The sequence below is a fragment of the Zerene cesonia genome, chromosome 3 (genome assembly GCF_012273895.1).
Source record: "Zerene cesonia ecotype Mississippi chromosome 3, Zerene_cesonia_1.1, whole genome shotgun sequence".
Lineage (NCBI taxonomy): Eukaryota > Metazoa > Arthropoda > Insecta > Lepidoptera > Pieridae > Zerene > Zerene cesonia.
The window spans coordinates 7,099,398-7,118,390 of record NC_052104.1 but is presented as its reverse complement, the minus strand read 5'-3'; the positions used below and the strand labels follow the sequence as shown (position 1 = coordinate 7,118,390).

At 33.5% G+C, this 18,993-nt stretch overlaps 1 protein-coding gene across 3 annotated transcripts in view; it reads right to left on the bottom strand.

Moving 5' to 3' along the window:
* The window catches only part of LOC119837293 (NADP-dependent malic enzyme-like), a 23,032-nt gene that overhangs the window by 610 nt on the left and 3,429 nt on the right, over positions 1–18,993 (bottom strand). The window contains exons 1-10 of one of the 3 annotated variants that reach the window (XM_038362813.1): positions 16,130–16,269; positions 14,191–14,401; positions 6,052–6,210; positions 5,282–5,463; positions 2,877–3,037; positions 2,361–2,565; positions 1,768–1,894; positions 1,116–1,341; positions 644–786; positions 72–245 (exon numbers count right to left, since the gene is read on the bottom strand). In XM_038362813.1, the coding sequence (XP_038218741.1) occupies positions 72–245; positions 644–786; positions 1,116–1,341; positions 1,768–1,894; positions 2,361–2,565; positions 2,877–3,037; positions 5,282–5,463; positions 6,052–6,210; positions 14,191–14,401; positions 16,130–16,218 (1,677 nt within the window). In that variant the 5' untranslated portion in view covers positions 16,219–16,269. Of the gene's footprint in view, positions 1–71; positions 246–643; positions 787–1,115; positions 1,342–1,767; positions 1,895–2,360; positions 2,566–2,876; positions 3,038–5,281; positions 5,464–6,051; positions 6,211–14,190; positions 14,402–14,746; positions 14,803–16,129; positions 16,270–18,993 lie in introns of those variants that run through there. The other 2 variants (XM_038362821.1, XM_038362828.1) reach the window with 2 other exon arrangements.

Here is an 18,993-nt window from a genome sequence, read left to right as displayed (position 1 = left end):
TAATTGCAGAGTTTATATACGGCGATACCACCGCGCAGACCCCGGGGGGTGGCGGCGGTGGCAGGGCTCACCTCGGCGGCGAGCAGCATGAAGTCGTCCGTGATGTCGACGATGCCGGCGCACAGCACGCCGAGCGCGAGGCCGGGGAAGATGTACGAGTTGTTGCCCTGCCCCGGCCGCAGCTCGCGCCCGTCCTTGGCGCGGTACGCGGGGAACGGCGAGCCCGACGCGAAGATCGCGCGGTCCTAACCACGGCACACATGAATTGGAGTATAGACAATGCGCAACTTTTGGTAGTGATAACTTCTGGGCACACTGCTTCGTTACATAAAGGGTTACGAAGCCAGTATGCCATCCTTTTCCATCATGTGTACAGATAGAAATCCCCACTTTATTTAAGAATTAATGGAATTAATATTAAAGAATGTGATAAACTATTTGAAAGAGAGATTTTATAGATATAAAAATTAGCCTAAAAACTGGAGGTGCAATGATGCGAATGCAATTGTATATGAACTTAATTACAAATATTGTCATACCATAGTTTTTGCACTATATGAAAACATGCCACAAAATGTCTGTTTGCGTGTGCGCACGCACGGACACGGCTGGTGTGCGCGTGCGCATACAACGCGAGACTCACGTCGGTGTTGGAGTAGGCGGCCTCGGCGGTGCACTCGGCCTTGCTGGTGGGGTTGGACAGCGCGAACACGACGGGCCGCTCGTTGTTGGCGGCCATCGCGCGCAGGATGGCCGGCGTGAACGCGCCGCCTATGGCCGCCGCGCCTGCAAGCGTCGCGCAAGGCTCGATTTATACCACCGATAGAAAGGTACTCATTTTGTATGCAGCCAAATCGAGATAAAAGAGCTCAGTATTTGTTGTTGTCATGAATAACGTGAAATAACATTTTCAACAGTTTTAATTTTTTTTCAATGCCTATTTTGTTTCTATCCAAATTGCTGCAAAAAAACACGAGAACACCTAAAACACAAATACATCTACGGACTATATTATCATCAACACTAGTCGACGATTTACGATTTACATTCACAACCCACACGCAAGGTTGGGCCAGGGCACAGTCTGTGGCCCACTACAGCGTCACCGCACTCACCGATGAGCACCGAGGGCTTGGCCAGGTCCACGACCTCTGCCAGCGAGCGCACGGGCGGCAGCGGCTTGGCGAACCTCTCCTTGTGCGGGTTGAGGCCGCCCTCGGGCCGCTCGCGCACCACCAGCCCCTTGGAGTCCACGAGCCACACGCGCTCGCGCGCCGCCGCCTCGCTCGTGCCCTCCGCCTGCATCGCCATCACGCACAGCTCCGCTATGCCCAGCGACGCCTGGAACAGGACGACCCAATAGATGTAACGCTAGTCATGGAATTTATGAAATACTATTTATAATCTATTTGATATTGAGTTGTTACAACATTAATTTCGTTAAGTGTTTTCTACAAACTAATGTTTTCTGTATATTAATTATAATGAGAAATATGTCAAATTCGTATTAAAAATCGTTACCGCCAAATCACGTCAATAACTGATATGAATACCTGCTGAATAGTTAGTAATACTAAAGAAGTCATTTATATGTAACATAAAATGCAGTGGACCGAAAATGCTTCCTTGAAACAACCCTTCAAAATTTGTATCAATTTCAATTTATTCATTAACATTTATATTTAACACCTACATATGACGCGCCTCTGAGGAAGTCTATCATTCCTGTATTGCGACACTAAAATAAGATCATCCAGTAGTACTGACCTCGCCGGCGCCCTGGAACACGAAGACGTTGTCGGAGAGGCGCTTGCGGGTGAGGCGCAGGCTCGCCAGCAGCCCCGCCACCGCCACCGCCGCCGTGCCCTGGATGTCGTCGTTGAACGTGCAGTACCTGCGACCACGCGAGCTATGTACTCTATAGGTTCCACCTTCACATGGACCGAGTGCTGTATGCTGTAGTGCATACTGAACAATTGCCGCCATAGACGTTTCAAGCCTTTCGATGAAACTTATTAAAATTAGATCCTGGTGGTGGTGTCGCATAAGATCGCAGAGATAGCTATTTTGCTATTATATAGTAGTTTTTTACGAAATATTTGTAAATAATTATTATGTATAAGGTTTACTTTTTCTTTTACAATAACAAAAAAATAAATTTATTAAAGATTTTTTTTTGTTCCAATAAGACTACACACACAGAAATATAAAGCATTGAACCCATTAGAATCTCTGTCTATGCTACGCTGATCAAAATACACATCAAATACCTAAAAAAAAAAAAACTAACATCAACATTGAAACATCCCAAAATCACAAAAAAACAGATCAAATACAATTGAACAAAGGGCGCGACTCACTTGCCGCGGTACTTCTCGAGCAGGCGGAAGGCGTTGGCGTTGCCGAAGTCCTCGAACTGTATGAGGCAGTTCTGCCCGAAGCGGCGCACGACGGCGCGCATGAACTCGTCCACGAGCTCGTCGTACTCGGCGCCGCGCGCGCGCCGCCGCCGCAGCCCGATGTACAGCGGGTCCGACAGCATCGCCTCGTTGTTCGTGCCCACGTCTGCGCCCCAACAAGTACGAGTGTTTGATACCATATTGTCGTAGTACAGTAATAATAGTGTATGGACCGAATGGCACAGATTACTAAAAGATTACTACGTAACCAATGGGTTAATTTATATCTATGCGTTATGACTTGGCTTCAATTAATTCTCAAACAGCTATAACTATAAATCGTTTATGCGTGACATTTTCTAATGTTAAAATCAATATTTAATCTATTTTAATTCAATAACAATCATATTTCAGCCAAATCTGAATAAGAATAGCAATATATTCAAAGCTATATATTATCCATAAGCTATATATTACCAAGCGTGATGGGCAAGCACTGGTGCGGCTTGATGCCGGCGAGCGCGGTGTAGAGCGCCAGCTTGCCCACGGGGATGCCCATCCCGCACGCGCCCAGGTCGCCCAGCCCCAGGATGCGCTCGCCGTCCGTCACCACGATCGCGCGCACGTCCGTCTCCGGCCTGGGACCATTATTTATTGTTAAAAACATTACTTTGTTATTTTTTTATATAAGTAATGTTGGCAAAGGAGCTAATGGATACCACACATATACAGATTACAATCTCGCGAATTAGATTATAATCTAACGCTTTTCATAAACAAAAATGTATAAAACACGATTACACGAATCATTTTCAATGCCTTCTCACGTTATTAGTAATAAATTTGTGTTAGAATTGTCTATAACTTCGTTCTTATTATACTTTTCACCAAAAATGAATATAATACAGTTATAAAGATAAATAAGATAAATTACAGAGCAAATTTTCATCATAAAATATAATCATATCAAACTTATCTTATAGATGTTAATTAAGCTATGTTGATTCACTATATCTTTTTCTATTTTATACAAAGAATATCCCATTAAATTTTGTATAGGATATCTTGTTTTGGAGATAAGCATGAAACAATTCAATGGACCAATAGATTTATTTCTTAACAATACTTAATTATTTGCAAATGCATACATATCGATGTACCAGTAACATAATTGTAACAAAACAATTAAAACATTGTTTTTGTACCATAACGATTGTATTACACATAACCTTCAAGTTTATTATTACCTAGCTGAATTACCTCTAACATATAATTTAAATATATTTCACAATAAGATAAGAAAAATGATGAATACATTATGTGCTTATTTGCAATCCGTTCTTTAACTGAAATTACGTCATTTTACTCACAAAAATCATCCTTATACTTGATTAAGTATATACATGTATATATACCTTCCAACTTCCTATATACGTCAAATTGTTAGACAAATTTGTGCTGATATCATGGTGCCTTGCACGAATGTCGTAAAGCGATGACGAATGAGGAAAAGGAAACCCCATAAAAATATATTAGATCTCTCTAGAATATTATTTGTGCTATTACGTACCAAAAAATCCTTACCACGAACTAGCAAGTGAGTCAGAAATCTAGGTAGCTTATATATTATTTAGTACTCTCCGTAAAATAACAAATACTTACAACGTTTTAATGACAAAAGTAAAAAATACGATTAAATCAGGAAGAGGAGGAAGAGGTAATGATGAGATAAATTTTGTCATGGGCTGTCATTGGAAAATAATGTACAACGGTTGTACGTTTGCTAAACTCGAGGGAGAAATTGGAACTGGTTGTTTGCTCAAGTGCATTATTATTGCTATTGATTATTCATACCTATAGGCTTTTGCGTAATAATACTACTAATTCCACTAAGTACTAATTAAGGCCCGAGTGTCGTTATTTTACTTATTTAAATTATTCTTTACCAGTTATTTTATGACTCGTTTTAAACAAATGTTAAACGAGACAATTGATTCAATCGACTCTCGTGAATATAGAAACAAATTTCTTCCTCGGTAAAACATAAATCAGTCACATTCTTTCATCACACTTACTCTCTTTCTCTCATCTCATCTCTTTCATCATTTTTAATAAATGTGTTTGTTAACTCATAACATTTTTCTACATGAATCATCTACGTCGAACCACATAATTTGAATGCGGTTAAGTTTTTCGCTACAAATAATTATTCTTCTTGTTTTTTTGTAAAGTAATAGCAATTTTCATTAATTCTACTAACTACTAAATTTTGGAGGATAATTGTTTAGTTCGTATTATCAGGAAATCTCCACGATATATCGCAAGTAATGCTGACGCAACCATAAGTCGTTGTTAGAGAGAACGATTTATTTTTGTTTCTTTTATCATTAAAATATAATGTAATTGATAATCATCCAAAATTTGCCTACAGAAGAAGATAATCAATACATATATTTATTTTTACATATAATATCAACCTAGAAATCTGTTTTGGCTAAATCCTAACAAGTGTTTACGGCATTGCGTCTCGGACCATTTACGATGTCCAATTTCTAAAATATAACATTAAAAATATCCCATATACAGACAAAACTTACACGGGAAAAGATAGCTTCAATAATAAACACACACAATCATAATATGCATAATGCATAAAAATGCAGAATTTATTTTGTGTTTATGAATTGGATTTAACCGGTAGGTACCACAGTATCTCGGTACCAATTGACAGTTAAACAAAACAATAATGTGATTTTCCATTTAAAATTTTACATTTCCTCAAATCGATCTGAGGAATTGTATAATCAAATTCGGAAGCTATTTACACAAACAACGATATCATGCGCTATTTTAAAATGTCCCAGCTCCCTGTCCCAACTCACCAGTTGGAGAGCATCTCGTACACGTGTCCCTTGTCGTTGATCGTGATGAAAAGTCCCCTGGGGCGGCGGTACACCAGCCCGTACTTCTGGCACGCGAGCCCCACCGTCGGCGTGTACACGATTGGCATCATGTCCGCCACGTTCTCGCCGACGAACCGGTAGAATAGGTGCTCGTTGCGGTCCTGCAGTGGTTATTTCGTTGTTAATACTTGGTTTGGGTAAATTTAGGACAATATAGAGAATAACAGTAGGGAAACATTTTATATGAATTAAATTATAGGCGTATAATGAAGTCGAAATATATAGAGATGGAGTACCTATTGGGGAAGGTAATATGAGCATTACATTTATGGGACAGGATTAGAGAAAGACAGTAAACCTTGCTTCATATATCAATCTAATAAAATGTTTTCCATGTAAAGAGGAAATATCCGAATAAAATCGTAATTAAAGTTTTTATTTCAATGGAATAAAAACATTCAAATTACTCATTAAGCAAAAACGAGTTTGAGCAAATATTACTGTCGAGCAAATTGCCGTTCGGTAAAAAGTTCAACTTCCTACCTTCTACTTATTTAACTTTTAAACAAGTTAAGAAGTATTATTAGTACTAGTATTTTAATAATTTGTTTTATACTTTAAACATTTATTTTAACAAGCATAACTAAGAGGAAAGAAAGAATTACTTATTCTGCCAACGGACACACACATTAAGGGATAAAAAGTTAAAAAAAAAACAAGAAAATAACCAAAAAAATAATAAAAATTACCAGTAATCCCATAAGGTAGATGTACTTGTTGAGAGGGTCTTCATATCGCTCGATGGAGAGCTTGCACAAGTGCACCTGCTCCTCCTGGCTCTTCACCCTGGGTGGCAGCAGGCCGTGGATACCCATCACCTGACGTTCCTCTATTGTGAACGCCATACCCTTTGGACAAAAATACCTATTAAATAACATTGAAATGTAAATGATTTCAGTATTATTCATTGAATTTCCATTTCTATTAACATTACATATATCATGATTCATGAATCATTTGAAAAAAAACTACGATGTAATAATAATGCCGATTTTTCAGTTTTTACGTTAACATTTTGTTTCTTAACAATTTTAACATTCTCGCTTAGATCTTAAAATGAATGTAACAAGTACACATTTTATTGGTACTGTGTTAATTTCCAATTGATTATCAAGTAAAGAAATTAACACTTTTCACACAAAGTGTGTTCAGCGTTTAGACCCACGCAATGTGCATTGCGCAAATTGTAAACAAAATTCTACACGACAATGAAAACAGCATAGGTACACTGAATCTGTCTTTTTATAACTGTATTGATTGGCATATCTCAATAGAACAAAGACCAATTTTGTACAGTCCCATTTCATATGAAAAATTACATAAAATTTTATCAGTATGTTCGATGTTTCTATATCTCATCTCGCGAATGACAATGAAGAGACAGTCAATGCGTACGAGTCTAAAATTAAAAGTAAAAAAATCCAAGAATATGACAAACCAGCCGCGATTATCATAACCTTTGAACCGTTAACATTGTTATGTCTTATGACATAGTTACGTGCGATATTCATTTCCATCCGTCGTCGGATCACGCATGTCCTTGACGTGGATCGAGGCTTCCGGAAACGACGGAGTCAGCTGTTGCGTGACGTCAGCAAGGTGACCGATCGCGAACTTCGATACCTACTTGTATTAACCGTTAAAAACCTAAACAGTATGATACCTCTCTTTACACCCATTTTTAAAAGTTGCCATCAATATCCATGAGGTTTAATTGCGAAGTTAAATTTTCTTATATTAAATTTAAATGTTATAGTTGTGTTAACTGAACCGTGCTTTATGTGTTTGTAGCTGTAGAAATAATAATACAATACATCAACTAACCTTACTGTCATTTTAACTTTATAACCTAAACAAAATTTATACAAAATACGGGAAAATAATTTATCTTCCTACTGTACCTTTCATTCAAAAAACCTTTCAACTATTCAAGAATTCTAAGTAGTATTAATCATTCAATATACATTAAACTGAAAGGCTGAATAGTGAATACTGAATTAGGCGAGACGGCGATCGATTTGACCTAAATTGAAAGCGGCTCTGTGTCCCAACACCAATATATACCGTGGTCTACATTTCGCTTCGAGCACTAGGATACCTAGCTGACATTGAAGATATTTAATCAATGTTTATTTAAACACAATATCGTATCTAAGGTCATATATGACACGCATGCTACTCTCTAATGGTTCGAGTCACCTTGCTTGAGGGCGATATGGACCTACATTGATTGAAACATAATTCCAATAATAATCCAAATGATTTTGAATGACGCGTGGGGTAAAACATGTAATATATCGGTATTATAGATATCGTAGATAAGTTTCATCTATTTAAATATTTATTTCCAATGTTATCTATTTACAATGTTTAATTGACATCTTAATTGCCACAGAGTATTACCTGCATTTTGCATACAAATTAATTTATGTGTTTGTCGACAACATAATTATAAATATACCTCATTCTTTCCTCTATTAGGTACCACTTTCTTAGGATGCTTAGATCAAAATCAAACATATAATATTTACATAATATGACAATAAAACATTAACATAATTAAAAAATTGAAATATAAATACAAGTACTAACAATTTAATACGAACACTGAAGAATTAATTAAACCCTTTCATCGTCTCTTTTGTGTTGTAAAAGAGCATTGAAAAATAAATACATAATGTCATTGTTAAAACGGATTAACGCTGCCTGTCTCGAGTTATAACCCAAGAAGGATTTGCACAAAGCAAATTGTCTCAAGAGTTTAAATGTAGGGATTTACTTTGATAGCAGGGTGATATTCCGTTATTTACATAGCCGGAGCCCGAAGTTCTCAAATAAATTCATTGCGATAACGTTGACTAATGGTCCTTTAAATGTTTGCGAAATGAAAGCTATTAATAGGATTTACGTACTTGTATATTAATATTCCAGCTTCCTGTTTCAATGCCATTTTGATAATATTTTAAAACAGAATACAATTCTTCATATAAACTAACTTTAAAATTTTTACTTTCATAAAAAAAATCTGTATGGGAATATCATTAACATTCAAAATCATATAAGTACACAATCTATCAAGGTGGATTAAAAATTAACAAACGGACAAAGTATGTATAAGAAGATCATAAAAAATAAGAATATAATTTTGTTTGATATCTGTCTAGGCCCTAGGGAATAGAGATGCTGATAAGATCGAAATTAATCAAGATTACGTTCCAGATAAATCTAGTATCGGCGTACAGCTGTTGTAATACGTCATACATTGTTCTACTGGTAATCATATATACGATAGTCTAAGAATAATACGTTTGTTACTGTATTAGCTACGGGAAATACTGGTTTTTTTGAGGAATTGATTGATTTGAAGAGTGACAATTGACATGCTCACAGTCACAAAACATCAATGTTTTGTTAACATTTAAATTAAACAAAATTGTGTGTAGGTGGTCATTCTTTATTTAGCAATAACTGGGTTATGCCAACCTCGACGTACTTAGCACACCCCACCACACAAGTTGGAAATCCATGAATAAATTTTCCCTATGTATTATTCTGATTTATGGAGTTAGAGACCCCCGTGCCATGATTCAGGTGCAAATAAATACTCGATTTTTTACTAGAACATGACAAATAAATAAATGTTTTATTGGTACTTTCATAATAAATAATGTGAATAAATAGGTATAGAGTAATTATCATTTTCAACATATCAATGAAGTGAAAAATTTCCGTCTGGTCGCAAAAGTTATCACTGTAGTATTGATAACTTCTATTTATCAACACTAAGTAAACAGAAAATTCAACTAATACATAACATATCTATACGCACTATATGTATTGTGGAATAAGGGAAAATTGTGAAATTCGCTCAGTCATTTTTTAAAGGGGAAGAAAGAATTTTTGGGAAAGTTAAAAAACAAACGCAATTAATATCGCTAAGATAGCTTACATCGTTTTATAATATAGGTATGTAATGTCACGTATTCAAATAATGCTTAATATGCATTGGTTGGAGGCACGGCTCTGTTATGACGCAATAGTAGGTATGTATTATAATGAATCCCAATGCATAAATCATACGGTTAGATTCCAATTTTAGCTGGGCACATAAAGCAATCGTACATGTGAATTGACACATTTCTAAATAACAACAAACAAAACATTCAAATCTTAAATTGCATACACTTATTCTATGTTATGTATGTATGTATAACAAAAAACTATTGGAAGGATAATAATTTTAACACATTATAACATAACGCCAAACAAAAATTACCCGTGAGTCATGTGCCGCTAAGCAATCGGGCACGGAGTACACATCTCTCCGAGGTGTCAGTTGCCACCAGTCGTGTACCATTATAAATACTGCACTTCACTGCACACTAACTCCCAAAGGTACACTATATAATATTTTCCACTCTATGGTACACGATTGAAGCGAAATTTAATTTTGAATTTCACAATATTCCGCCCTGCATTTTAGATATGAGAGAAAATATTACTTTAAAGTTTATATTGACTCCGGGCAACATACGCTTTAATGCAATATTTTCTAGTCACTAGAGAAAACGTGCTTTCCATTTACGACTATTCTTGAGAATCTGAAAACTACTTGAGGGGAATGTACAATATAGAGAGTTTATAGGTCAACGCTTAAGGTATATCTGTCGATTCTAATACACAATATTGATTAATATAATAAGCAGTCAAATAAATAAGAAGTCCTTGTAGAAATATTCATAACCATTGCGTTATAAATATATCTCATGTCAGATTAATATTGACAGCAATTCGAAATATAAATTGTTTTGTATATACGTTAATTTTTAAAATGCGGTAAGAAAATACGTCCCATTTTGAACTCCAATTTCTCAGTAAAATTTTCGTTGAGTTATTAATTAATGGCGAGATCAGACGGATTCATCATTTAATTTTCTCTTTAAAACGAAATTAAACGAAAAAATAATACTTAGCTGCTTTTCCTACCAATTTCAAGAAAATTATTTAAGAACCCATCTTTCATTTCAAATATAATTAAAAATAAATCGTTTATTTATCTAGTTACTTGTGTACACATATAAATAATAATTATACGTATATTGTATTATTAGGTATTTACATCATAACAAAAACCTTGTATAAAAATTTAATAAATGATTTTTATTGTGCAAATGCTAAATAGGTACGTGATCATAAGTTGCAATAAGGAAGTTAGACATATGAATGCAAATACCTATTCCATAATATTAAGCGAACCTTGGATAGAAAATGAATAGTGAACTTATTTCCGTTATTTAAATTCGAGCATATTGGAAAATACGCATCAACCAACCATACAAAAATATTATTTATTTAACTAAACCGATAATTGAATATAAACTGCATTAACCTATCCTGCTACAAAACCTGTTGATTAGGATTGTCTTTGCAATTAATATATAATAATATTAAAAATACACTGATTAGATTATGCCCGGATTTTTAGTATAAATTACAGCCTTATCTCTCTTACGATCGGTTTAATTCAGTATGATTAAAATTATAAATTTCACCAATAAACCTCCAATCAGCAAAGGACCACGAAAATAATTATCACAAAAATAGTTTAATCCATTTATACGTCGAGCAGCCACCAACAATGGCTTCACGTAACACACAGTAATGTTATGTTAACACCATGTTATATTAAAATACTTCACGTTTATATGGTAACCATAGTAACCGCGATCGTTGGTGATAATTCACACATATTGCACACACGAAAGCTTTATCGGACGATATCGTGCGATTAGCCTATTCCATTCCATATCTAATGTATTAACGTAAACACAACAAAGCTTACAATATCCGCCAAGGATTTAATATTCCAGCGAATTTATGATTCTATTGTGTAATTAATTATACCTAATCGCCGTTTATCTCTAGCGGAGCTTACAGGCTGATGATTTATTAATTACTAAAACATTAATTTGTTGTCAAAATTACAAAAAAATATGGTTATTGGATATTTCTAAAATGTACTGTTCGTGTCTAATGCTGTTATTTAAAAACTAACCCCAATTTCGATTTTTTGTCCTAGGCGTAAAATGGCCGTTAGATATGTCACATTGTCAGATTCTTTGAATAGGGAAAGATTAAGTAAGGATTTCCTTTTGTGTGAAGAACGTTGATAAGTTTATTTCAAAGGAAACTATTTCTTTTGTATTCCCGCTTTTCTTTTACAGTAGCTTTTTATTTGTTACTGAAATATTCTGTTTGTTTCGATTTCAACGATGAGATTGTATCCGCTCTATTGTCTTTGTTCAATTCAACAAAGGAATGTTTCATCAAAATTAGTCAAGTTTCATTGGCATTGGAACAGTTTATTGAAATCAGCGTTTAAGAAGTTTTCTTATTGAAAAGAAAATGTCCTTCAATATAGCCAGAAATATATACGTATTCATTAATTACGGGTGCTTTTGCATGCGTCATGGTTCTAAAATGTTGAAATTAATTTTTAATTTCTTTCTTTTATATCGCCTCCATTTAATTATATAATTAAATATCTGAAGCCCATTGCAAATACTTGTGCACAGATAACATTATCACGTGTTAAGTGGCTAATTGAGTAGACAGCTAGGCAGCTTATATAGAATATCAACCACTATACCTAAATATTACGAAATTAACATTCCATGGCATTAATGTTAGATTTCTTTGTAAAGTTAAATATACTCAAGTCAAGCAAGAAACAATTTTATTACTTTAACGTTCCCGATCAATCTCTAATTTGATGTTATAAAATAAATGTAATCAGATTTCCATAATATTATGACTCAAAATGATCCAAAAAATAAATAAATAAATACGACTTAAAGTCATGGCAGCTACGAGGTAAGCATAATGCGAAACGACACGGTAAATCAAAATAAAAATGCAACGTAATATAAATCAATTCAATTATAAGTTTAGTTAATGTTTTCTGCTTGTACGCACTAATTTTAGGAAGTACTAATTTGAATTAAAAATTATTATGGTATTGCTTTGTGGGGATTGCAGTGATTTTAATTATAACGACGGTTTTTAGCAATGCTATGTGTAAGAAAGAATACGGTATGTTACGGCAAAATTTTGCAAATCTAATTCTTACAGTAGCTTCAAAGCAATACATAATATTATGTATCCTGTAGATATGTATCCCTGTAAAGTAAACTAATAATTAAACCCAAACGAAATATATAGAGGAAGGAAAAGAACTTAATGTTTTAGATTATCCATAAGCCTCAACAAACGATGATTCATTACTGTAAATAAGAAAGTGGAATAAAAAAATACACAAAATAGCACAAAAAGGATAAACATTAATCATGGGTTTAAGAATTATCTATTTCTTAAATAGTGTTCGTGTCAGTCATTTTCAGTCAGTACTTGAAGTTTGTTATTGTCCTACAAGTTAATTTTATACCAAGCTATTGAAACGGGAATAGATGGGTTTATTAGAATTTTTGAATGAAGTTGCCAAATTGCGCGTTTGGTTGAACTTTACCCAATTTTCACGTAAGGAAGTAAAGGGAAACACAGACTAATTACAATTTTCAAAGTATACAGTTACACTGAATTTACCTAATTGAGCATATCAGAAATAAATAGCCGTTAGAATGTAGAACAAATCGATTTGTAACATAATAGATATTGTTACAAATCGCGTAACTTACGTCAAACTTACGTTACACTGTGTATAGCAAATAATATCCTCTTCTCTCAGTAACAAACAATATTTGTTTCCCTATTATGTGTTAACATTTGATTTAGTCACATCTTCGTTAATAATGTTAAAGTATTTTATATACTAAACATGAACGTGGGAAAAAATGAAACTGTATTAGGGAATAAACCTTGATAAACTGATAGATACTAGACCGTAGATGGTTCACATTATTTGAAAGTGGGTATACTTCTTACCTGGGAAGAAGTTTGTGAAAAATTTATTTCAATTGAGGGACCTATTCGAAATCACCATTTTAAACTTTAGTAAATTAACTACAACCACCTTTTGTAAACTAAATGCAATATACGGCAATGCTCTAAAATTGAACATTGCCCTACGTCGATATTCAAATAAGTTATTATAAGTTTAAGATTCCCTTGCTTTTGTTTAAAATGAAGGGGTAAGCTGGTTCATACATTTTATATAGGGTGCGTAAGGTATAGAGTCGACTAGACTTATCGATTATATAGAGAACTGGAGTCTCAACGTGGGGAAGTTATGTCAGTTCGCATACAGTTATGGGTATGCTTCATATGATTTAGCAAAAGGACATTTATTATAAATGCTACAATATCAGCGTATTAGTATTTACGTCCATATTTAGTGTCTTATTAAAATTAATAAGAAGAATATTTAAAAGATTTATGTGGCACCTGTAAATTTAGCACTTAAATGTTCTCTACATTTAAGTTTTGTGTTTACATAATATTTCATCATTTTAATAAAGGGCGCAAGAATTATTTTATATACTTTAAACAAATATATCCCTGCCTACTTATTTGAGAAATTTTAACTTGTTAACTAAGTCAAACATGTGAACTTTGACATCGCGAGGTTCAAACTTCAGAAAAACAAACATTTGCATTAATCGTGAGCGCGGAAAGCGTGGAAATCTATTACCATACTACTACGTCTAACGTAGAGTTATTACAATAATGCACCCTACTCATATACATAATACAATAAGTCATCATACATAATATGTAACACTTCCCTACTATTGTATCGTAAAATGCAACCATGACCTAACCAGATTGTAACGTTCGCGCATACATGCACTGGAAAGTGTCCACTGACGTACCTTGTTGAGTCCAGGGTGCTTAAGCCGGTCGAGGCCCGACAGGCGGCTGTTGGACTGCGAGTCTCCACATCCCCATACTCCAAGGCGATCACGATCCATTTCGTACGTATTCTTCCCTCCACTAACAGCGAGCGACTGCTTGCTAGATATGAATGGTGCGACAGTTTTGTCGCGCGGCGCGGGGGGCGCTGGACTCATCGTGGTTTCGCTCCTGGGAAAATAGGAAAATTTTTCAGCGCGAGCGTAGATACGAACCGCGCGATGCGGTTTCTGCCGATTGATAATAGATGGCGTACGGTCATTCAACTCGCTATCTATTTGCATATCGTTTCGTGGTTTTTTGTTTCTAGTGCATTGACCTATTTGATAAATAAACAATTATTAAATAACTAAAATAACTGTATCTATTTTTTATTCTATGCAATTCTACTGTACACATATGTATTATAGACATTTTATTTACCAAATAAAAATGTAATTAAATTACAAACATACAAGGGCGCAAGATATTTTGAAAAAGTGCATGTACTATAAAACTTATCGAATTGATTCCTACCTAGTTGCAAAAACCGAGAATACACACTCTCCCTCTTGTTTGCAAGGGCACTTCATTTAAAACTGTAAAGAGAACCCAAATTCAAGTTTGCAAGAATAACATTATCAGCACAAGGATGTAACATGACTGTTAATTACAAAAAGAAATATACCTAACAATAAAGCTATTTTTCTCTTTAATTGATAAGTTTTTCCATTCATGTAGCCTGATAAGGTTTTGACTACATAATTTTACATTCGCAATTGTAAATAAAATACATATCGTATAGTTTAAATTTGTTCGAAGAATTATTACTTTAAAAAATCGATAATAATAGACTTTATCTATTTGCGTATATGCTTATTTAACACAGATGCCTACTTGTGAAGTCCCATGCAAAATGATAAGATTTATGACCTTTACACGCTATAATAGAATGATAGGAAGAAAACCATCACAACCACACATAACCATGGCCCTGACGATAATATATTTATTTATTTAAAATATACACAACATTGAACGTACGCAATCTAAAAAAATACATATCCATACAAAAAGGTTATAAGAACGTAGTTAACTAAGCACTACTCGTATTTTAATAAAAAATTATTGCATTATAAATTACCAAATAGTTCCGTTCTTGAATGAAACTCCGTTTAATAATCGCGTTAAACCTTAAAAAAAACTTTATAATTAATACTATCATCAACTAAATTATATTGCACCGACATGAAATATGACACATTATCGATATGAGTATAAACTGAATATGGTAAAATTTGTATCTAAAATTCCGTGTTTTTTTAAAGACAATCTATGTCTAAATATTTTACCTCAAGTAGACTGCTTTTATTAAGTCCAGTTTCAACCCAAAAAGAGCCTTGGTTTTAATTCGATTTTTATTCCTATTTATTTAGCTAATATATTATTATCTATAATTATACTATATTTTTTCAAAGAGTATAGCGACTTCTGTATTTGTAACTTGTTACTTCAGAAATACACATTTTTAGATTAATTTAATTTTAGTGAGCGTAGCTGACGTCGCCAATACCAATTATTTTGAGCATTTTTATAAGGCAATATAAATTTAATCCTAATTTAATATCTAATTATATACTTGAAATACATGTTTAAATTTATACATTTGAAAATCCACTTAAAGTTTGTTTTTAACATGGATTAAAAATTATATATCGATTTTGACTATTTATTTATTTAATTTTTAAAATGCTTATGAATTACACCTACATAATACTAAGTACTCAGATGGTGTGAATTAATGTCTCAAGAGGTTACAGTATCTCGACTGAAAATGTACACTTTGCAGTTTAAACTGAGAGCCGCTTAAAACTTTTAACTTTTAAGGACTAACTGATTAAATAGTAAACAATTGCTCACCGCTTCTTTCCAAAAACCCCAGGCGCGCCATTCAATTGATTTGTGTCAAATTGTCCGTTTGACTTTACTTTGCGCGAAAGAAATTCCATTTTTATAAAGAGATCTTATATCACAGGATGATTTATTAGATTGAACTTCAAAAAAGTTTATATAAAAAATAAAAAATTAAATAACAGATATACAATAACAGAGCGCCATGTAGAGCAGTTCGCTCTCTTAATGACGACTGGAAAAGTGCCCAGGGATAATCTCGTTAAATACCGCCATTCACTTATCAGTGCGTCGGGCCACAACAAACTATCGACATTTACCATCATAACCTCTACCCCTAGCTATACGAGTTACGACTCTGTGCTCGATTCATGCTATTTTGTAAATACAAGCTGGTGGGTGTTTGGAATTCATGTTTTATTACGTAAAATAATTTTGCTGTTTTCTCGACGTATACAATATCGAAATCAATAAAGCAATTCAGAAATATTCACATAATAAGCGAATAATGGATATTGTTTTTTCTTTTATCATATGGGATATGTTAATGAAGTTCCATCACATCTTATTAACGTAAGTAGTTATCTGCAGGTACTATTATTGCTATTTAATATCACTTCACAATATGTAGCGTGTATAAATATGTAAATAGAGGAAAGTTTTTTTTTGTTTGTGGTCATGGTCGTACCAAGTTACGATTTAATTCTAAAACTTCTCTATTTTTCTACCAGCTAAAGCTACATACTACTACTACTACTACTTTAAAGAATATTTTACCCAGGACAACCAGGACACAGCCGGGGTAAGTTTTTATATCATTAAAAATAGTGAGATTTTGATTTAAAGAAAGAATATGTAATTCAGGTATAAAAAATTATGAATATAGCAAACATAGACTAAGTTCTGGATTACGGGATCCAACTACCTCCTCCCTAAAACCTTTGTTAAATTATAAATATATCTATTTTATTTATTTTAGGTTACAGTATTCGTTTTCATGTAACCCGTCGTTCTAAAAGTTCTAACCTAGAGCTTTGTATGTAAACACATAATTCGCTATCGTTACGCGTATCAGTCGCGAAATGTTTTTATGTTATAATGTTTTAAAAACATAAAGGTCACCGATAAGTGCCCCCCATAGAATGTTAGCTTATATAACCGATATCGTTAATGCAAAAAAACGTTATGACAATCATGTACGCTGAAACACGCAAAAAAATTGTTTGTATAAAATTTATTAATTCCCAAAATTATATTAATCTAATCAGGGACAACATGAGATAATTCATTAAGTTTGTTATGTTTTAATTTTTAGCTCTAAAGCATTGAAATGCTTTATTAATCAGAAATTGTTTAAAGACTAGAAACGGGTAAACTGGCGAGATGGCATAAAGACGCGGGTTCGAATACCGCCTAGTGACCAAATGTTTTCTAAGGTTGTTATTTGTTGTTTATGTGAAAATTTGTTTGTTTGTATGTTTGTCTGTCAATCACGCTGAAACTATTGAACGAATTTAGATGAAATTTGGTATACAGACAGGGTATGAGCTGACTTGGGTGATAGGATGTTTTTTATCCCGATAAAATGCTCCCTTTTACTTAGCAGCATCTAACTTGAGTGTCGTGTATTCCCAGACCTGTTAACTCAAAATTTTTATTTAAACTTATTTATGTTATAACTTAAAACACAAATTTATCGCAGAAGCAACCCTTTAGTGTTAATTACGACACACTAAACTTGTCCTACAGGAAAGGCAAAAGGTCACTCAGTAAAGACGATATGATGATGAAATATTATATGAAAATTGCTTTTAGACGTGACAAAAAAAAGAAATATATTTGTATGCAAATTTAACCGTAGTGTCTCTAGCATACTTTTTTGCTATTGAACGTTGTAGTGATACAAAATTGATGCGTTATCATTAAATTGTAATTACTAATTACATGAACGTGCATGGCTATCTCGTGTCGCATATGCGATTAAGGGCATGCTTAATGTTGTACTATATAAACATTATATAATAATATCAATCGTGATATGTTTAATGTTAATAATATAGTCATACTGCACGCGACAGATTTTTTCTTTTTTTTTGCTTCATTTATTTACAGTCTGTGTCTTATATATATCTCCCTCGTGTTATAATCTCTCTCTCTCTCTATTTATATTATAATGTATGTATTTGATACTAATTGGAAATACTAAAATCCACATAAAGGCACAAACCTATTTATGAATCAAACTGCAGCCGGAACTTAAACAATAAGTTATAATATATCCGCTCTTTTTAATTGCAATTTGTACCGCCTAACTCACCTTTAAGTCTTTATATAGCCTTAACACTGTCCTCAATCAACCAATGTATAATGTTACCATTAATAAAATAAAAATTGACGTTCATACTTCCGATATGAACAGGTGTCAGGAAATAGTATTGCATTCCATCTAAAGAACTTGTTTTATTTAGTTCTACATTTATCTTTAGGATCTAGAGTTAACTTATAACGAAACTTATATATTTTACACCAGGATAAAGTAAGTATATCGGTGTAAGAGATTTAAACGTATCGAAGTAGGTAAATAAAATAAAATGTTTAAAAATAAAATACAGTTACTTACCTCGTTCACATTAAAAAATCACAGATTTCGATATTTTAACAAAACTAACAAAATTTTTAAAATGCTTTCAAATACATAGTCCTACTATCAGTACATTAGTGTAATAAAATTTATAATAAAAACGTGATAAAAAATTTATAGTGCCAATCACTAACTCATTAAATCTTTTTATTTCTTTGCCATCAGTACAATATAATGCATTTTATTGTACTAGTTTTATAGCAGGCAGATTTTATAACTGGTTATATTTGTG